Raw genomic sequence first — 21663 nt, 5'->3', positions numbered from 1 at the left:
TATTCAATAATGGAAATAGCAAAAAAATAAAAAAAAATATGGCCACGCCGTTTCACGCCGCCGCCGCCGCCGCCGAAAATGCATTCGGCGTCACGCCGATCACGCCGCCGCCGCCGGCCAAAAAATTGCAAAACGCCGCCGCCGACCGATTTCAAATCGGCGCACACCTCTATTTCATACTCAGCTGCTGGATGCCAGAACAGCCGCTGTTTGAGTTAGACTCCTTGGTGAACAGACGCTCGAAACGTACCTGAAGTCAGAAGGACAGCAATGCTCAGGCTGCACTACCGTTTATCATCGAAGGATGAGGAAATAGTGAGGTAGAGCTATGTGAGACGCTCCTTACAGGTTGCTTATTTACGTAAAAAGATACATGTGCCGAAATTTCAACACTTTGAAATACACGGAGATAGCTATCTCATAGAAAGAATATGATAAATTAAATGAACAAAACACAGGTTGTAGGCGGTGAATATAATTTATGAATACAACATTTGAAATGCCAGATTGTTTATTCAGAAAAAGATGTAATCTACAATTCTGTGAACCTGTGGAAGCTTCACTCCTGAGCTTGTAAACTTTCCACAGCCATCCGCAAAGCACCTTCTCTCGTTTTGTTGCCACCGATAAATCCCGTTTGATGGCAGAATGAGGCTCCTTCTATTCCTGACACTGTCTCCAGCTCCTTGTCACGCACTCCACGCCACGGAGCAGCCAAGAATTTCCTGCACACGAAGCTGGCAGGTTGCAGTGGTACGCAAATCACGCGCCAGTCATTCTCCTTGTTGAAGTATATCACGTACTTGGGAACCCCGACGACGACGTACTGTTCTTCCAGCTCGTACAAGTGCTCCTTCCACGGACAGAAATGCTCCAATTCCAAAATTTCGCCGGAAGCGTGCACTTCCATTCGTTTCTTAACAGCATTCTCGACTAACTCCCGCGCCGGCCACCATCTCAAGGCGTAGTACAGAACCTTGTCGATGAACTCCTGTCCAACATAGTCCTTGGCCTTTTCGAATCGTTTCATGGCATCCGTCTCGTCTCCAGAATCTTCGTTCCAGGCCGGATTGAAGTGACTCACGCGGGCACTCAGGTGCGTGTTGATGGTGTACTTAGGCTCCCCATCGAACATCGGCACGCCGTTATCGATGGCATCGATTTCCGCTATCAGTGTGTCGTACAGTTTACGGTACACTCCCCGGACCATTTCGTCGTTGGCATTTTCGATTCCGTTCGCCTTCAGGATCTGGCGGATTACATCTTCTCCGAAGTAGGTGTAAATCAAACCAGCTGAACTCAATCTGTAGGGAAAAACAAATTTGAAATACCATTTGATGAGACTCCCCTTCCCAATACTTACCGAATTTCCCGTTTGACTTTGATTTCCGGTCGCAGCGAATTGAGCGTATCGTTGAAACTTGCCTGATGGTGATCGAACCGATTGTTCTCACGATCGAACACCGCTCCAACGTCCACCACGATGTCGCACTGTTCGAGTAGCGTTCCGTTCCTGGTCCTGGTGACGGTGGCATTCGCGTACTTGGGCAGTTGTTGGAGCATAAAACAGGCCAGCACTTCGTCACAGTGAAATATGCCGTCGTGCGTGCCGATCGTCAGCTGACGGGTTCCGTAGTCCTCCTTGAAGCGTTTCGTTTCCTGGGCATCGGTGGACATTCTTGAGATTATCGTGAGATGGCCGTTTAGATTTGGAAGGCTAGATTTGCTTATGGGACGCGTTGTTTGCACTAAACTGCGGGAAACCGGTAATTTTCCGATGCTAACAGGAGGTAGCGGTGCAAGCCCGGGAACTAATTTTGACAGCTGTCGAAGCATTTTGGTCGCGTGCGTGCAAGCGAAAACAAAGCAAACGCAGAACAACACATGGGTACGAGGGGTACTCGAATGCCATCAGTCCTCGTTATTATTTTGTTACAAATTTTGTTAAATAATAATGTTTGTATTATGGCGCCAGCACCAAACCGAATAGCGACGTTTTGACTAGCGACACTTTTCGACTAGCGACACTTTTTTTCAGTACCGGGTGGGGTGCGCTGTGTGCGTTCAATGATGCACTATCATATACGCCACTTCCGACGAGACTTCCGATGTATGTTGTAAACAACTCAAAATTAGCAAAAATATTTTTCTCAAAAAAAGTTTTTGATTTCCAATTGAATTCATAATATATATTTATTTCTGGTGTTCGATTTGATTAAGTCCTATCAACATAGGAATCACAACAAACATACGACCTATAGAGTACTGCATAAAATTCTCTCCTTCTCTTTCACTCTTACAGAAATTTTGTAAACAACAAGGCCACCAAACTTCAAAATCCCAAACAAAATCAAAACAGTGCAGTGCCCTATTCAAATCGAACGCCAGATTTATAGTAGCTATTGTCAGATTTCCTGAAACGTAAACACCGCGCGGTCGTTGAAATGTTTCAAAAAGGGGCTTTGCACAAAAGTTCACGCGGTCTATCGTTTTCGAAAGGAACAGCCGCACCGTAGGAAACGCCGCAATGTTATTTCCCATAAGGATGAAGTAAACAGGGAGTGAAAACCGCGGCTGTACCTTTCGGAAGCGATAGGCCGCGTGCACTTCTGTGCAAATCCCTCAATATTGTCGCGCTTATCTTAGATTCTCAACAAGCTGCGTTCGAAACGCGCAGCATCAGATCGCGCCAGACCGCGCCCGTATGATTTACACACGGTGTGCACCTTGGCTAAAACTGTTTTTGCAGCCGCCGGGTGGGAGCTGTCATGGATAATCAGCCGCCGTATACAAATCAAATGGGACACAATCTTTTCGCGATAAAAGACGGCTGGTTGAGATCGTCAGCATCTGAGTGATTAGGGTGGGATGCACAATACAATGTGCAAAGCTTTTAGCGAACCATTTTATTACAATAATACACTTTATGGTAGCTGGTACACTGTATGGTGCAGGAATCAGGGTGGCCACCGAACCGGGAAAAACGGGAAAACCGGGAAAAAGACGGGAATTCGAAACGACCGGGAAAAAAGCGGGAAAAAGCCGGGAATTTGGAATGATTACCGGGAAAATTGTTGTTAAGAGTAACTTGATGTGCATATTTGAATGTTTAGACCTCATCGAAAATCTGCAAAATCAAAGCCAAGCCAAAATACTCCTGGGATACTTCTACGAAATCCCAAGGAATTCGCCTGTGCAATCACTTATAATTTTCTTAAAACAGAACTTGGGATTCTTCAAGAAGTTTCTTCTAGAATTCCTTTAGGTTTTTGTACCACTTGATTGTCTCTTGGAATTCGATGAGATTTTTACGAGGAAAGAGTTTCTTGCATCTGAGATCCCGAATAAAATGGTATCATACAACAGTTTTACAGTGTATCATTTTCTTATTATTTATGTTATCGTAAACTGGATTATTTATCGATGATACAACATATGATATTAATGATAGTACCTATCATTTTGGGAGTTTTTATGATAGACCGAATGGGTTGTTAAGTATCGTTACCATTCAAAAACGCTATATTTCTCGAACAAAAATTTTGTGGAATTTTAGATGTTATAATCACTTTATCATTAACTTTATGATACGACGAATAATAAAAACAAAACGGAAATATTTCACCACATCTGTTTTACCGACCCGAAAAAATGTACACCCCTGCGGGCATTTGTCGGGCACTGTCAAATTTTCTCACGATTAACTGAATCGTTGTTTACTTTCTTCGTGTTTTTTATTCGTTGGAACGGGAATCGAACAGTATCAGATTGCCGTGGCCAACCAAAGTTGTTTCCGTAAGTTCACCGTGTTTATCCACTACACCATGTGGCACCTGTGCTCGCGGTTCATTGAAATTTGATGGTGTTGTGAAGGTAACTAAGCAGTAAACGAGGAGAACCGAGGGGAAGAATTATAGTCTCTGCTTTGAAGACAGAAGCTCCAGTGGAAAAATCCTCTGAAAAGGGAACCTTTGGAGATTCCGGCTTTGCATATGATCCGGTAAGTTCGCAGTAATTAGCCGAAACTATAGCTGCTGGCATGGAAACAGCAACCGTCAAGGGCAGCAGTTTTTAGTGACAACGCGTTCTCTGGTAGAGCCTAAAATTGTCTGCACTACTGGTGTGTTTATCGTGCTAATAAATGCTGCATTTTGTTCCCCACCTCTCCTGAAGCTCCGCCCGTGGTCGGTTGTGGTCTATGCACAGACGAATTTATCTTCGTTTGTAGTCTAGGTGGTGGTAAACGTGGTAGATGAAAAGTGTTGAACCCATTTTTGTACCAAAAATGCCAAACAACGCCATGGAAAATCGAACAACAGTAGAAACTAGTGTGGTAATCTCTTATTTAAATCATTAATAATACTAAATATAGTGAAAAATGTTAAAAGCATTATTTTTGTCGCTGCACTTTTGGTAAATCCTATTTTTTTAAATGATTTAATTATTATTCAACGTATCAGTATTATACGTACAATGATACTTAAACAATTCTGAATTGTTGAAATTTTTCAACTCCTATTATTATATCATAAAACAATTACTACTTGTATAGTTATTATTGCTCCAATGGACATTGTATAATATGAACGATGCCATGAATAGTATTTTTCTATTCGGGATTTTTTCAAAAGTTTCTTTTTGGATTAACCCCTGTCCTTTCTTAAATTTATTCTAGTTTTTTTTCAGGGAATCTTTCCGAAATTTCATCAGGACTATTAAGATTCCTGATGAAATTTCGGAAAGATTCCCTAAAAAAAACTAGAATAAATTTAAGAAAGGACAGGGGTTAATCCAAAAAGAAACTTTTGAAAAAATCTCAGATGCAAGAAACTCTTTCCTCGTAAAAATCTCATCGAATTCCAAGAGACAATCAAGTGGTACAAGAAAATAAAATAAGAAAATCATAACCACTAAACTGGGTTTTAATCAAGACAACCTATTGCAATTTATTCAAGAGTTCCTTTTAAGATTCATCAAGATTTTCGTTCCGCAATTGTAATGAGTTGCCAAAATCTTCAAAATTTTTTAGCTTTTTTTTAGAAATCAATCGGGAGTTCTTTCTGGGATTCTTTACAGAGTTTCTTCTGGTATTTCTCCAGGATATCATTCTGTTACTCATCCAACTCCACGAGTTCTTGGCACGGTTTCTGCAGGAGTGCCTTCTGAAACTTTGATTTTGAAAACTTCCAAGAGATTTTGCTGAATTTTATCTTTATTTTATATTTGCTTTTGGAATTTCTCCAGTGTTTCTTACTGCGTTTCCTTCAAGAGTTCTTCTTGGGTATCCTCCAGGAGTTTGTTCGAAAAAAACCTCCAGGAGTTGCTTATGAAAGTTGCTTTTACAGTTGCTTTTGGGCATCCTTCAGAAGCTCCCTCTGCATATCACCCAGGAGTTCCTTCTGGATGATCTCCCAAAATTTCTTACAAAAATTTTACGATAGCTATTTCTGGAAATACTCTAGAATCCTGAAAATCAAACTACTGCGGGAGTTTTTTAATCGAGATCTCTTCCAAGAGTTCCTCGGGAAACCTTCTAGACATGTGGGCGATTCTTTTGGGAATCCTTCAGGAGTTCCAGGAGAAATCCCTAGATGGAATTCATGATACCAGACCAAAAGTTCTATTCCCTAATTGCCAACAGACTAAAATCCTAAATTCCCTAAAGGAACCTCTTCCAGAATAGATCCATTAACCCTCGTGCGATCGCTCTGTTGTGTTTTGTACAACACGTTGAAAAAATCTCGCTGAACACAAATTCAGTATTAGCATGGTGCTTGCGGTGGTGGACAACCGCGCTAGTTACGGCCGGTTAAGGAACCTAGAGGAATCCACAAAAGATATACAAGGTGGAATCGCTAACAGAAGTTACTGAAGAAATCCAAGATAGTATTTTTGGAATAATCGAAAGATGAAATCTCGGACAAAACTTTGTAAGAATCTTCAGATGTAAGTTTTTGGGGGAATACTCAGTTGGACATCCTGAAGGAATCCCCGGAAACAACACCAATGATGTTGCGTTAGGGCACCTACGCTAATAAATAAAATAAAAAAAAAATGGTCCGATTGTCCTCCATGTCCCGGATAATCGAGTGCGACCTTTGCTGATTTTATAAGCACATCTTACCTATTATAGATCTGTCATAGTTAGCTACCACTTCTACACTTGTTTTTTTTTTAATTACAAGAAAATAAGTAATATAATGAGTGGGGGAAAACTTGAACTAAGTATGCACTATTTGGAGCTGAATGAAAATATGTTGTAAGTAATTGTGTAGCATATGCCTTTTATGTCATCATTGGTAGTTACTTCCATTTTTTTCATAGATGCATTACGTCAAGAATAATAATAAACTATAAATATCTAGTACATAGTATTCACAAGATTGCAAGTGCATTTTTACATGATACTTATCATCCATATGATACGAAAATTGAGCGATACCTACTAAAGAAATGTGCATTTTAAAAACCGGGAAAATGTCAGAAATTGTACCGGGAAAACCGGGAAAAAGACGGGAATTTCAAAACTGATATTTAGTGGCCACCCCGAGGGCCACCCTGAGGAATGGATTTCACCATACACCGTTTTTATCCGGGTGGGCTTGGGATCGCAACAAAAATGATCGATTATTGCTTTTTTCACTAAAAATTTTCCTTGCTTCGCTGAGCAACATGACGTTTCCTTCCAGCGAAGGCTTACGCGATACAGGAAATCACTGAATTTCACACTAACACCCCTAATAGAAAAATATGATACAACGTGCTTAACAACCCTTTCGGGCTATCATCTTGATCATACAGTGAATGATACAATCATTCACTCTATCAGCAGTGTATCATACATTTTTATTAGGGACAGCAGAAAATCTGTCAACAAGGCCTCAATCGAAGACGGCTAATAACAAGACAGACATCTATCCTCTTGCTCCTAATACTCTGGCAATGACAAGCACACTAGCGCCACGAACGACTTCAGGGAATAACATCATAAATAAGTGTGCGTGCGATGCTACACCAGCCGTGTACGAATATGCATGTACACGCACACAATTATGTTTTAATGTTCCCGTGAATCGTTGAGGGCGTTTCGACCATGTCGCCTGCGACAGAGTGCGAGCTGGCTGTCTTGTTATTAGCCGTCTTCGCCTCAATACACATGCATTTTCAGCGAAAAGCTCTATTTGCGTGTCAACAATCCATTCCCATGACTAACGGGTGATCGCCGTCAAATATCAGGATTGCCAACTGCCCGGCGACTGCTGTCAGCTCTCTTTGTCGCCGAATCTGGCGCTGGGTCTTCGGCGCGGAAACCCAAAGGTGGGAATAAAATTTTGGGGTTTGCGCGCAATATTACTTTGAGGCCAATTACTATTCGCAGACCCCTTGTGCGTTGTACTAAAACTTTTTTGTTTGTCGTTTTGTTTTGCTCCGTTTCATGAACGTGATCGGCTCATGAACGTGCTGTCAAAACAATCGTGTAGCTACTGGCGGATATGAGGCACTGTACCTCAAGCCATAAACGGAAAAACCCAACAACAACAACAACAAAACAATCGTGCCCATCTGCGGCGTGAACCCAAAATCTTTAAAAAATGGCTCTTACGAGTGTCGTAAAATCCGGATTTTTTCGAGTAAACACTCTTCTTTTCAATAATTTGAGAACATTCAGTGTAACACCTGTTAGCCATCTTAAGGAAAGTAAGTAGCTTTAAACTACACAATCGAGATCAGCTTCTTAACAGCCGAATTCCCACAGTCAAGGAAGCCACCCAGAAGGATGCGCTGGTCATCAGTGCGGAATACGTCGCCTCGCCGCGAGCCAATCAGCTGCTGCAGCAGGTGGCGGAAACCAAGTGCGGCAGCGGGCAGCAGTTCTGTCCCCAGTGCACCCTGGGGCTGGACATCAAGCACACGGATGTGCTGATCCTAAGCCAGTATCTGCGAAGCGACGGATGCATTCTGCCACGCCGGATAACCGGGTTATGTAAGCGCCAGCAGCGACGAATTAGTTCGCTGGTGATCATGGCGCAGAAGGCAGGTCTGATGCCGAATATTGGTCCGTCGTGGAGTAAGAAAGATCCCAAGAAGCGCTACCAGTGGAAGAAGTATAACAAATATTTCGATGAAAATACTATTAAATGTTAGAAAGCTGGTTGTTGGAATAAAATAGTATTTTGAGTTGGAAATCGCTTTTCTTGTAATTATCTTGTAAACATTGTAATCTTTGCCATTTCATTAAAGCAAACAATCCCCAAGGCTTTCTCTTCAGATTATTATAAGAATTCTTCCAGGAGCTAATTTATATTATCTCTCGAAGTTTGCTAGATTTCATTTTGGAGTTTTATGTGATTAGGTATTCAAGAATTCTTGAACAAATTATTTTTTTATATCTTTTCTGCCGTTGACAGGTTTATCTCTTTTGTCGTTGTACACAAATTTTTAATTTGTCTGGAGCGTAGACTTTGCCAAGACCGTTCTCCCTCAGACATCGAACATCAATCTACATATTTTAATGTTAGATTATGTATATTGTGCGTTCCATTAATCCTCGAGCAGTCGCGTCTTTGACTACATCCAGCGACGCCGCGCTCACGCTGTGTATCACATGCGTGCATTTTTCATGGTGCGTATACTCAGTACACGACGCGACTGCTCCCGGGTTAATTTGGAAGTGCTCATAGAAAACAGGCCAATTGACCGTCCCATTTAGAACATTATGCCGAGAGAAGAACCCTCTAACTGTAGGATTTACGTATAAACAAAAATAATTGTTCAATTTTATTTCTGGAACGATTTTACAAAATTTCTAACCCGATGAGTTTTGGAATCGATTAGAGCCTGCTCCAGCACCTGTATCAAGTGCACCAAACTAGTCGGATCGGTTTGCAGCAGGACTTCCTTCCGAGTGCTCAGCTGGCTTGTCTCGGCATCGCCCTGATCAGGCTGCAGTTTCTCCTTATGCTCGTTGACCACTTCGCTGTCCAGGTGCAACTTCATGGCTATGATCGGTGTGGCTTGTTTGATCATCGCTCGGGAGGCCACCTTTGCTTCCAGGCGCCACTCTAGGTCTCGGAAGTGCAGCTCACTGTCGGTGGAATGTTTAAGGATGTTTTCCACCAGATTCCGCTTGCTGCTCACAAACTGCCACAGGATGGCTATTTGGCCATCGGTATACTGGAGAGTACGAAGCGTTTGAAACTCCTCCTCGGTGATGTGCAACTTGGTGGAATCGATCAGTAGACAGACCAGTGCTTCGACGCAAGTTTTAATGGTTTCAAAGGTTGTCTCTAGCTTTTCTGCAATGATAGATCCGGGGTTACCAAATGGGGATCAGTGTTTTATATATCGTTTAAATACTTACTAGCTGCGACAGAGCATTTTTTCTCGTTAATGCCATTACTGACATATTCGATGGCCAATTTGCAGAACTCGATAAGGACTGCGGGGAAAGGAAAACTGGACTTGGTGTCATCAATTTTAGAAAACAGAAATATGTGCTTACCCTCTTCTGACTGATCTAAGACAAACTTCAGATGCTTGTCCTGTTCCTGCTTAATTAGATGAGCCATTTATTCCCATTACCGATGAAAATACTTATCAAAAACTAAAACCCGCTGTGATACTACTTTCACAGACAAGCAGACGTAACACTTCGAATATTTTTCGATTCAAATCATAGTCACGGAAACATATTCGCCCAATGCTAAAAGGACTAAGTTTGGCCGACCACCAACTAGGTGGCGGTAGTGAGCAAACGTCAAACTCGAACAAAAACTATGCGAGCGCCACGGTTGGGCAGTTGGCCAACTATCAAATTTTGATAAAGACCGTTAAATCGGTGTACGATGAGAATTATCAGAGTGTTACGTCTGTTTGTCTGTGTTACTTTTTTATGCAATTCTTGGTACGGTACCTACAATAATATTATGATGATTGATAAAAGACAGTAATCAATGATTGTATGGCTTGATAGAAGTAACAATCGTGTTTGGCATAAACCCACTTCGCATAAGCTCGATTTAGTACAATTTCGAAACAGATCGTCGCTCAATGCCCTTTTGAAGGTATGTTTATCTGTAACCCAGAGAAAATAGGTAGAGAAGCGAAGAGTGTGAAGCCAAAAAAAACCTTATCGAACCGTCAAACTGGTATCCTATCGAACAAAATCAACAAACCTTGACGATTGGCGCATAATTCATTATAAGTATTGCGATCATTCGAAACATTTTTTTACCAATATTTTTAAATATCAAGGATATTACTGTAAATAACATTGATTCCTTAAATTGACGAAAATTGATCCTTTTTGGTATACATTTTAGATGATTTCTTGTTAATAAATCAACAGCATAAATCATTTCCTACACGCTAACCCTCAGTTACCCAGATTGGTGTCAAAGCGACCCAGACTGAGCAAAACTGCAGTTACTCTAAACTGAGTAAAGGCACCTTTACTCAAATCTGGGTTACCGATGTTGGTGGCAAAATCTGGGTAAACGATACCCAGCTCCTCCGGGGCCTTGATTTTGTTAATTTATTTCCAATTTAGATTTTGATTAAAAAGCTCTCCGTTGCTACGTGCTGTTCACTTACCTGATGCTGGAAAACAGTTCCCCGGAATAATTCCACTGTTTTCCCGTCATTTATCGGCATATTTTTCGCGAAAACATTCATAGTTTCCAGCGTTCTCCTGACCGCTGCCATATTCTCAAACCGAAAAGTGACAAAGTGCCGATTACCCAGATCTTTACCCAAATTCAGCGAATCTGGGTTTTCGGGTTACCCGGATTCTGACAACTGCTAACAACATGAAAATCCGGGTCGAATCGACCCAGTCGATGGGTAGTTTCAGGTTAGCGTGTAATGCAGTACACGTGTGCCGACAACACCCCTCGGTGCAGCGACGCCGCCTGCAAAGAAGCAGACACTTTTCAGCAGGCCGCACTGGACCAACACGTCAAACGTGACAGCAGGCTACACGCTAACCCTCAGTTACCCAGATTGGTGTCAAAGCGACCCAGACTGAGCAAAACTGCAGTTACTCTAAACTGAGTAAAGGCACCTTTACTCAAATCTGGGTTACCGATGTTGGTGGCAAAATCTGGGTAAACGATACCCAGCTCCTCCGGGGCCTTGATTTTGTTAATTTATTTCCAATTTAGATTTTGATTAAAAAGCTCTCCGTTGCTACGTGCTGTTCACTTACCTGATGCTGGAAAACAGTTCCCCGGAATAATTCCACTGTTTTCCCGTCATTTATCGGCATATTTTTCGCGAAAACATTCATAGTTTCCAGCGTTCTCCTGACCGCTGCCATATTCTCAAACCGAAAAGTGACAAAGTGCCGATTACCCAGATCTTTACCCAAATTCAGCGAATCTGGGTTTTCGGGTTACCCGGATTCTGACAACTGCTAACAACATGAAAATCCGGGTCGAATCGACCCAGTCGATGGGTAGTTTCAGGTTAGCGTGTAGATAAAGTGTCAAAGGACCAATACTAGGGAATGTTAGTCTGCAAGTCATCATAACGCTGTTTTGCTCCCTACGAGACATCGTGAATTTCTAAGAGTTAATGAAAATTTATTTTGCCTATTACTATTACTATAAAACCGTTTACTAAATCTTGAATTCGAGCCTACATCGTGTGCTTCGAATCAATACTAATCGTAAATATGAGGAACTTAAGTCTGTACGCTTAGTAACTTGATTCAAATATGTATTTTTTTAGAAGTAAACATACCCACGAACGCTACCGATACGATTCCTCATAAATCAATAGTACGTTCACTAAAATCGTAAGTTGGCCATATATTTGTAAATTAGTATAGTTCGCATTAATAAAACTGAATTTTTAGCTTGAAGCTTACACCACCACAAAGTGTGTCTGCTGTCCAGAATTAGTGACGTAACCCGTACCAACAAAATCTTCAAGGATTTTAAATCACACGGGGGTTACAATGGAGGAACATCGGAAGCCCGGCGGATACAGCTGTAAGTCCTGTACGAGGCCAGATACTGACGACGAGAAGTGGGTTGCTTGCGACCGCTGTAAGCTCTGGGAGCACTTCGAATGTGCGGGAGTGAGCGAATCCGTGAAGAACCGCCGTTATTTGTGCAAGGAGTGCGAACTAACGGTTGCAGCCCCCACCGCATCGACATCTCGCAGTCTGAGGCCACCACCATCGGAAGGTAGGTCACTACGGTCGTCAACGGCCAAATCTGGTCTGAAGCCAGTCAATAAAGTAACCACCTTAGCGTCGAAGTTCTCTCGGAGCGCAAATAGCACGACTTCGAGTACTCGAGCTGCCCGTCTGGAAGCCCAAATGAAGTTGGTCGAGGAGGAGCAAGTGTTGAAGGAGCAGGAGCTGGAAGCCCAGGAAGCGATGAGAAGGAAAGAAATGGAGGAAGAAGAACGCCGTCTAGAAGAAAGAAAAGCGCTGTTGGAAGAAGAAGCTCGGTTGCGGCAGCGAAAGCTGCAAGAAGAAAAAGAGTACCAAAAGAGGCAGCAGGTGATCAGGATGGAATCGTTGGAGAAAAGGAACACTATCGCACGGCAGTTGAGTGCATGTAGCAGCAAGAGTGAGTCCATTCCGGACTCGGAGCAACAGATAGCCCTCTGGTTGCAACAATGTTCTCCCGAACCCTTCGAGGATCGAATTAGCTCGCTGCAGATTGACGCCGGAGAGGGGGCAGAGCAGCTCGTACAAGACCAACCACCATCGACTGCAGGCCAACGTCCATCGTATCAACGACCTAGAGCTAACCAGGATTGCCAGGAACCATTGCCGTCCGAACGTGACAACATCGAAACTCAGCAAGATAACCATGATGTTTTTCGATCCCGCTTCAACGGTCCGACCCAGCCACCACTACAAGATGGTCGTACATCAGTATCACGAGCAGATCACGCTCGGTTTCGAGATGCAAACATGCCCTATCAACAAAATCCAGGATCGCGGCAAGCGTTTCAGCCGGAGGGGGCAGCGTTCCATGGGGCACTTTCTCCCAGCCAATTAGCAGCCAGGCAGGTGATGGGGAAAGAACTGCCGAACTTCACTGGCAACCCCGAAGATTGGCCAATCTTCATTTGTAGTTTTGAACAATCTACATCAGCATGTGGGTACAGCGATGCCGAAAACCTCATGCGCCTACAGCGATGCCTAAAAGGACAGGCGTATGAATCGGTGCGGAGCAGACTACTCCTCCCCTCGAGTGTCCCACAAGTGATTAACACGCTTCGTACACTCTACGGCAGACCAGAGCTACTCATACGAACGCTTATCGAGAAGGTACGCTGTGCGGCAGCGCCTAGACACGACCGTCTGGAATCGGTAGTAGAATTCGGGCTAGTGGTCCAAAATCTTGTGGACCACCTGAAGGCGGCGAAGCAGTACACCCACTTATCCAACCCGGTATTGATGCAGGAACTTGTGGAGAAGCTCCCCGGTTCGCTAAAACTGGATTGGGCAGTATACCGGAGCAGACAGCCGTATGCGACTTTAGCAACGTTTGGGGACTTCATGACGGGACTACTGGATGCGGCAAGTCAAGTAACCTACGAACTGCCGAACGCAACCCGCAACTTCAAAGGTGAACAACGACGCACCAAAGAAAAGGGGCACATAAACGCTCATTCGGCAACACCAGCTTCATCCTTGGAGACGTCGAGCTCATCACCGAAGTTAAAAAGGGCAGGTAAGACATGCGCAGCATGTGAGCGAGAGGGACATCGTGTGGCAGAATGTCGTCAATTCAAATCATTGGGTCACGACGAACGGTGGAAAGTTGTTCAAGGAAAAGGATTGTGCAGCACGTGTTTGAATAGTCACGGAAAGTGGCCGTGTAGGACTTGGCAAGGATGTGATATTGCTGGCTGCCGCGAAAAACACCATACACTACTCCATCCTTCTACCCTCCACCCTTCCCTGAACGTCTCCGTCAGTAATATCACACAAAATAGTGGGTCTTCACCCATGTTTCGAGTTCTCCCAGTGGTATTGCATGCGGGGGAGCGGAAAGAAGTTTTGTTTGCGTTCATCGACGAAGGATCATCGACTACTCTTTTGGAAAAAACAGTCGCTGATCGGTTGGGTGTATCTGGACCAGTCGAACCACTAACTTTGCAGTGGACGGGTAAGGTAACACGAGAAGAACGGATGTCTCAACGTCTACAACTGAAAATTTCTGGTGAGGGTAGTTCTAGCCTCTATAAGTTATGCGAGGTGCGAACGGTCGGCTGTCTGGTGTTACCTACGCAATCGATGAAGTACAACGAACTCTGCGATCGATATCCTCATTTGCGTGGACTTCCACTGAAAGATTACGAGCTAATCCAACCGAAGCTGTTGATTGGATTGGACAACCTTCACCTCGCTGTTCCCCTAAAGGTGCGAGAAGGTGGTACTAAGGATCCGATAGCTGCGAAGTGTCGACTTGGTTGGAGTGTGTACGGATACTTGATGGGTTCATCAACATCACGCGCTGTGGTTCACTTCCATGTTGCCGCACCTGTCGATAGCGATCGGCAACTGAACGACCAACTTCGCGACTACTTTGCTCTGGAGGACGCCGGTGTCACCGAACGGAAAGAAGTACTGGAGTCAGATGAAGAAAGACGGGCAAGGACAATACTGCAACTAACGACAAGGCGTACGCACCGTGGATTCGAGACCGGGCTACTTTGGCGAGATGATGACCCGGTATTCCCGGATAGTTACTCAATGGCAGTTCGTCGTTTGAAGGCGCTAGAAAAAAAAACTGGCAAAGGACACACTGTTACAAGAGCGGGTGTGTGAACAAATCTCTGAATATCTGTGGAAAGGGTACGCTCACAAAGCAACCGAGTTGGAGTTGAACAACATAGATCGGAAACGAATGTGGTTTTTGCCATTAGGAGTTGTCGTTCATCCCAGGAAACCGAATAAGATACGGCTGGTGTGGGATGCAGCAGCTATGGTGGAAGGCGTATCTTTCAACTCAAAACTACTAAAAGGGCCCGACCTACTGACTCCCCTCCCTTCCGTTCTTTGCCGTTTTCGCCAGTTCCCCGTGGCAATATGTGGTGACATTAAAGAGATGTTTCACCAGATCTCTATTCGTGAGCAAGATCGTCCGGCACAGTGCTTCCTTTGGAGAGACAATCCGACAAACCCTGTGCAGGTCTACATTATGAACGTCGCCACCTTCGGTGCAACCTGCTCACCTGCATCTGCACAATACGTTAAAAACTTGAATGCAGAGGAATACAACGAAGAATATCCCCGAGCAGTCACCGCGATCGTTGAAAACCATTATGTCGATGACTATTTGGACAGTTTTATGACCACCGAAGAAGCTGCAACTGTAGCACAGCAGGTGACATTGGTTCACTCGCTGGGAGGATTTGAAATATGCCGTTTTCGCTCCAACTCCACTGACTTCCTCCGCAAAATAGGTGAACCGACTGCTGGCGAACCGAAAAACTTGATGCTGGAAAGCGGTGCCACTAGAGAGTCCGTACTTGGGATGTCTTGGGACCCCATAAACGATTGCTTTTCCTATTCGTTCAATTTGCGGGACGATATACGTTCAGTAATAGATGAAGCACACATTCCTACAAAAAGGGAAGTCCTGAAAGTCGTAATGAGCCTTTTTGACCCACTAGGACTCGTTTCTCACTTTCTCGTCCATGGAAAAGCAATTATTCAGGGAACTTGGGCTGCTGGAACTGGATGGGACGAGCCTATCAATGCAGACCTCAATCAAAAATGGCGCCAATGGGTAACACTCTTCCCGAAGCTCAACGAACTGAACATTCCCCGGTGCTACTTCGTGCCATTTCCGCCCAACATCGACGATCTACAAGTTCACACTTTCGTTGATGCTAGCGATATAGCTTATTCTTGCGCGGTATATTTTCGGCTAGTGCATGAAGATCACGTTCAAACAGCACTGGTGGGAGCTAAAAGTAAGGTTGCCCCTTTGAAAACATTGTCCACTCCTCGGCTAGAGTTGAAGGCTGCAGTTCTGGGAGTAAGATTTGCAGCAGCAATTCTCGAATACCATTCGCTTCCGGTATCCAAACGATTCTTCTGGAGCGACTCCACTACTGTGCTTGCATGGATCCGGTCCGATCATCGAAGGTTCCACAAGTTTGTATCAGTTCGGATAGGCGAAATCCTTACTTTGAGCGAGCCACAGGAATGGAAATGGGTTCAATCCAAACTAAACGTTTCCGACGATGCAACGAAGTGGAAAAACGGACCTAATCTAGATTCGAATAGCTGCTGGTTCAAGGGTCCTGAATTTCTACGCCTGGACGAAATGGCATGGCCAATGCAACGATCCACAACCACAACCCTTGAGGAACTTCGACGTGTCCAAGCTCACTGGAACAATGAACCGGCGGTGGATTACTCCAGATTCAGCAGCTGGACAAGACTTCAACGTACGATGGCGTACGTCATACGCTTCATAGATAGATTGCGTCGAAGAAATGTCGCGCGGAACTTCAAACGAGAAATACTCACTCGAGAAGAACTATCAAAAGCGGAAATTCTGCTGTGGAAAGTAGTACAACAGGAAACCTTCGCAGTGGAACGATCGGTATTGGCAAAGACACGGGGGGATCCAGATGCAAAACACTCTGCTGTTTCAAAATCGAGCTCACTTTACAAAGTTTGGCCGTATATGGATCGTCAAGGAGTCCTGCGAATGCGAGGCCGCATAGGTGCGGCGAGTTATTTGCCGTTTCAAGCAAGATATCCAGTAATACTCCCCAAGAAACATCCAGTAACTACTTTGATCGTAGGGCGGTTTCATCGTCTTTATCGTCACTCAAATCGAGAGACGGTCGTTAATGAGTTGCGACAGTATTTTGAAATAGCAAACCTGAGATCACTTGTGCTAAGGGTGGCCAAAGACTGCGCATGGTGTCGCATCAACAAGGCTTTTCCAAAACCACCGGTAATGGCACCTCTTCCCAAGGAAAGATTGGATCCATTTGTAAGACCCTTTACATACGTTGGCTTGGACTACTTTGGACCCGTTTTTGTCAAGGTGGGCAGAAGTCAGGCAAAACGGTGGATCGCTCTCTTCACATGCTTATCAATCCGAGCCGTGCATATGGAGGTCGTGCACAGTTTATCAACCGAATCGTGTGTCATGGCAATCCGAAGATTCGTATCACGCCGTGGTTCGCCTGCTGTGTTCTACTCTGATAATGGTACTTGCTTCCAAAGTGCCAACAAGCAACTGTTGGAGGAAATTGCTGCTGGAAACGAAGAGCTTGCATCTACTTTCACGAACGCTACAACCGAATGGAAGTTTATTCCGCCCGCTACTCCGCACATGGGTGGTGTGTGGGAGCGTTTAGTGAGATCGGTAAAAACAGCAGTTGGCTTGGCACTGGAACATCCCCGCAAGCCCAACGATGAAACGCTAGAGACTATAATCTATGAAGCCGAAGCATTAGTGAACTCCAGACCGCTCACATATATCACCCTGGAATCAGCAGACCAAGAGTCACTTACGCCCAACCATTTCCTTTTGGGTAGTTCTACAGGAAACAAAATCGGACCAAAAGATGTACCTGAATACGCTACTCTCCGTAGCAGCTGGAAGATGGCCCAACATATCGTTGGAGAATTTTGGAAAAGGTGGATAAAGGAGTATTTGCCAGTAATAACACGCCGAAGCAAGTGGTTCGAGGAAACCAAGGACATAGTTGAAGGAGACCTGGTTCTTATTGTGAATGGATCTGGACGAGCTCAATGGACTAGAGGACGAGTGGAAAAAGTACTTGTAGGCAGCGATGGAAGAGTTCGTCAAGCGATAGTACGAACGGCGAATGGAACTCTGCGGCGGCCTGTAACGAAGTTAGCGGTGTTAGACGTCGAGAAAGAGCGTGAACCTACGAGACTTCAGGAACATCCAGGACATCACCTAGGTTCACGGGCGGGGGTATGTGCCGACAACACCCCTCGGTGCAGCGACGCCGCCTGCAAAGAAGCAGACACTTTTCAGCAGGCCGCACTGGACCAACACGTCAAACGTGACAGCAGGCTAGATAAAGTGTCAAAGGACCAATACTAGGGAATGTTAGTCTGCAAGTCATCATAACGCTGTTTTGCTCCCTACGAGACATCGTGAATTTCTAAGAGTTAATGAAAATTTATTTTGCCTATTACTATTACTATAAAACCGTTTACTAAATCTTGAATTCGAGCCTACATCGTGTGCTTCGAATCAATACTAATCGTAAATATGAGGAACTTAAGTCTGTAAGCTTAGTAATTGAATCAAGTTATGTATTTTTTTAGAAGTAAACATACCCACGAACGCTACCGATACGATTCCTCATAAATCAATAGTACGTTCACTAAAATCGTAAGTTGGCCATATATTTGTAAATTAGTATAGTTTGCATTAATAAAACTGAATTTTTAGCTTGAAGCTTACACCACCACAAAGTGTGTCTGCTGTCCAGAATTAGTGTCGTAACCCGTACCAACAACACGAGAAAGACACTACCCTCGATAGGTGGATTAATCTGTTTTTCGGTAGTTGCCAACATCCGAGTTACGAAATCAAAACAGAAAAAGTGTTGCCGTTCAGACGGCTGTTCACTCTTCGCTTCTCTACCTATTTTCTCTGCTGTAACCATTTATTGTCCCATATTTATTAATAATTAGGGAGCAACCATAAATTACGTCACGCTTTAAGGAGGGAGGGAGGGGGGTCCGCAAAGTGCGACGACACATTGGCATTGCTATGAGCCCAATTTACGAAACGTCAACTTAGTTTTTCATACGATTTACTATGGGAAAAAAAACCCCTTGAACCCCAAAAATAAGTCGATGAATGATTTATGTAGAAAACTTTACGAGGAATCAGACCTCCGAAGACCGCAAACCGATGCGACGTTCGTGGAAAAATTATCGTTATTCCTTACACGCTAAACAGCGTTGACATGCCATTTGGTTTTCAGTCAATAACTTTTTCCACATGTCTTAGATCACTTTGCGGAATTCGTAGGGTTGGTTTCTCGTAAAATTTCCAACAGAAATCAATCATTGATTTATTTTTAAGGGTAAGGAGCATTCTGTGGCGATTTTTCTTTGAAAAATGTTTTTCTCCATAGTAAATTGTTTGAAAACTTAAAAAGGCTGGCGCTTAGTTTCTCCGATCGAGCTGAATTTTTTTACAGTTGATATGGGGCCAAAATGGAACTCAAAAAGTGTACAGAAGTAAAATGTCTTTTTGTGTCCCACGCTAAATCAGGCCAAACATTTCAATAGGTCCTATCTGCATTTGAGAGGCTCTCTTTGTTCACTTTCTCTTTCAATTATTGCAATGTAATGGTACACTTTTCAACTATTTTTGCAGTACAAATCAAAAGACGATTGTTTTGACCATCGTTCAATGCAAGGAGACAATCATAATACAAATAAACAGCTGAGATATTAACGAAAGAGAGGGAAACCAAAGAGAGCCTCTCTTCTGCAGATTGAACCTTTAGACATGTTTGGCCTGAAATATGGATTGCAAACCTAATTAATTTTATTTTGGACAATTTCATATACCAATCAAGGTAAATCCCTTTTAGTACATCATCGAAGGCTGCACAGCCATCATCAATGATCACCAAAATGTTTTGATTTTGTGTTGCTGTCAGACAAAGCGACTTGCACATTTTTGTTTTTTCTCTGCACACCGGCTGCGCTGGACTAAAGCAAATTCTTCAGCTCACGGTAAACTGTTGGAAAAATGAGTCTTAATTTCGGAGAAATTGTGGAACCATCCACCCGTGCTTTCTGGGATGACTACGATGAAGGGGACGAAGATCTGGCCCCGCTACAACCGTAAGTTTTCATGATTGTGTTCCTCTCCGCTTCCTTGAACATTTTCATCATTGTTATTTCAGCCTCGAATGGGAATGGCTGAACGAGGATAACGTTGAGCAAAAGTTGGACAACATCAAACGACTGCTTATACTCGAAGGACCGGGCATTTCCGGTTTCGCCGGGACCGCCGTGCTGAAAGGAAGATCTCCCATTTGCCAGCTCAACAGTGGAACGGTCAGTATTTACTACGACGCAGAAAAGGGTTCGTTGGTGTGCGTGTCGGAGGAAAAGGATCTGAACGCGTTCGGAAGGATAACCGAGAAGCTGGCCAAATGGTTGGAAGTGGCCGACGAGGTGGTGGCAGTTTCGTTCCAACCTTCGGTGATGCACAAGGGAACATCCGGCAGCGATGCAGAAGAGGTGTGCTTCATTCGAAGCATCAACGGGCAGTTGAGTCAGATTCCAAAACTGGACGCTCCGAACGTTGTGACGGGATTGGCTGGTGGGGCTTTGAGCTACCGGAAATTCAAGGATCAAACGGCATCGGTTTACGTGTGCTATCTGGACTCGTGCGTGTTGGATTCAATTTCGGCCAAACCGATCCTTCGATTGCTGAAAGCATTGTCCGTGGAGTGTGACGATTCCTACCAGCTTAAGTTTAAGACCAGCTCTAACTTGTACTTGTGAATAAAGATATGTATGTTCTGTAATTCAATCAAAACGTGACCCTTTCCTCTCGAAAACTCCGAGTGATTGCAGGTCCTTCTCGAGCATGGTCTTTGTCTCAGTCTTCGTAAAGAACCACCGACCTTATGAGCGTCCTACTTACATGATACATTTGTTGCGGGGTGAATCTTTTTGACTTTGTTTAGATGCGTTCACCATCAGTTCGACTTTGTTGCTTCATGTTTCAGGCGAGTGTATATACAGTTCTTCTACCAAATGTTCTAGCAATAATATCGATGTTATCCGCAAAGCAGACAAATTGGCAGGATTTTGTAAAAATTATGCACATGCTGTTGAGCTCGGCTTGTCGTTTAACTCTCGAGCGATCGCGCTGTTGTATTTTGTACAACACATTGAAAAAATCACGCTTTTTGTACTCAGCATTAGCGCGGTACTGGTGGGGGTAGCCAACCGCGCAACTACCGGAAGTTTAACATCTTCCAGGACGATAGTGAACAACAGCACGAAATAACACCTTATCGTATAGTCCCCGACGAGATTCGTACGAAATAAACAGGTCGCACGGAAGCCATACGCATTGTCACCGTTCATTCTCGCTTTTATCAGTCTAGTGAGCTTCCCGGAGAAGCCGTCCTCGTCCATGATCGTCATAGCGCGGTCGATACTGACGTACGCCGCATTAAAGTCGATGAACTGGTTGGTAATGCGTTGGGAGTTCGCAGCATTTATGAAAGATTTGCCGCACGGTGAAAATCTGGTCTATTGTCGAGCGACCGCCAGCTTGTCATCTTTCTTGTAGATGGAGAAAAGTCTCCTTCCTTCCACTCTTCCGGTGGCTTTTTGGTCTCCCAAATCCGGACTAGTAGCCGGTGTATGCAGGTCGCCAACTTTTCCGGGCATATCTTGATGAGCTCCGCTTCGATACCATCTTTTACTGCTGCTTTATTGTTCTTGAGCTACTGCGTAGCATTCTTAACTTCCCGCAATGCAAGAATTGGTTCGTTGATGTTCTCTGCCGTACTGTGTAGCGGTCATAAAGCGATTTGGAGTTTACTTTCTACTTCTGTCCAGTTTTCAAACCTGTGGCTTATCCGAAGCCTCCTAGGACCACTAGTCGTGTTCTACAATGCCCGACTAGATACTGATCGAAG

The 21663-nt window shown here is 44.1% G+C and overlaps 6 protein-coding genes across 6 annotated transcripts; 4 read left to right on the top strand and 2 right to left on the bottom strand.

Annotated features, from left to right (window-relative positions):
- Positions 1–493: 493 nt before the first annotated feature.
- Positions 494–1856, bottom strand: LOC109432405 (MYG1 protein). Its single transcript, XM_019708751.3, has 2 exons — positions 1364–1856; positions 494–1304 (listed from the first exon to the last, which is right to left on the bottom strand). The coding sequence occupies exons 1-2, from the start codon at positions 1834–1836 to the stop codon at positions 560–562; spliced, it is 1218 nt and encodes a 405-aa protein (XP_019564296.3). The 5' UTR covers positions 1837–1856; the 3' UTR covers positions 494–559.
- Positions 1857–7516: 5660 nt separating this feature from the next.
- Positions 7517–8186, top strand: LOC109400371 (large ribosomal subunit protein mL66). The gene is made up of 2 exons (XM_019672875.3): positions 7517–7698; positions 7757–8186. Exons 1-2 carry the CDS (start codon positions 7593–7595, stop codon positions 8143–8145), a joined length of 495 nt encoding a protein of 164 aa, XP_019528420.2. The 5' UTR covers positions 7517–7592; the 3' UTR covers positions 8146–8186.
- A 556-nt stretch (positions 8187–8742) lies between these two features.
- LOC109400372 (COMM domain-containing protein 2) lies at positions 8743–9909 on the bottom strand. The gene is made up of 3 exons (XM_062842924.1): positions 9503–9909; positions 9362–9439; positions 8743–9296 (listed from the first exon to the last, which is right to left on the bottom strand). Exons 1-3 carry the CDS (start codon positions 9567–9569, stop codon positions 8779–8781), a joined length of 663 nt encoding a protein of 220 aa, XP_062698908.1. The 5' UTR covers positions 9570–9909; the 3' UTR covers positions 8743–8778.
- A 1069-nt stretch (positions 9910–10978) lies between these two features.
- Positions 10979–14798, top strand: LOC134289825 (uncharacterized). Its single transcript, XM_062856405.1, has 3 exons — positions 10979–11668; positions 11731–11797; positions 11858–14798. Exon 3 carries the CDS (start codon positions 11960–11962, stop codon positions 14795–14797), a length of 2838 nt encoding a protein of 945 aa, XP_062712389.1. The 5' UTR covers positions 10979–11668; positions 11731–11797; positions 11858–11959; the 3' UTR covers position 14798.
- On the top strand, positions 14798–19519 carry LOC134289824 (uncharacterized). Its single transcript, XM_062856404.1, has 2 exons — positions 14798–18239; positions 18302–19519. Exon 1 carries the CDS (start codon positions 14877–14879, stop codon positions 18072–18074), a length of 3198 nt encoding a protein of 1065 aa, XP_062712388.1. The 5' UTR covers positions 14798–14876; the 3' UTR covers positions 18075–18239; positions 18302–19519.
- A 134-nt stretch (positions 19520–19653) lies between these two features.
- On the top strand, positions 19654–20535 carry LOC109400374 (uncharacterized). The gene is made up of 2 exons (XM_019672879.3): positions 19654–19843; positions 19906–20535. The coding sequence occupies exons 1-2, from the start codon at positions 19749–19751 to the stop codon at positions 20510–20512; spliced, it is 702 nt and encodes a 233-aa protein (XP_019528424.2). The 5' UTR covers positions 19654–19748; the 3' UTR covers positions 20513–20535.
- The last annotated feature ends 1128 nt before the right edge of the window (positions 20536–21663 follow it).

Source organism: Aedes albopictus, chromosome 3, assembly GCF_035046485.1.
Source record: "Aedes albopictus strain Foshan chromosome 3, AalbF5, whole genome shotgun sequence".
In the NCBI taxonomy this organism is placed as follows: Eukaryota; Metazoa; Arthropoda; class Insecta; order Diptera; family Culicidae; genus Aedes; species Aedes albopictus.
Note: the sequence above shows the minus strand (reverse complement) of the source record. Positions and strands in the feature narration are given on the sequence as shown.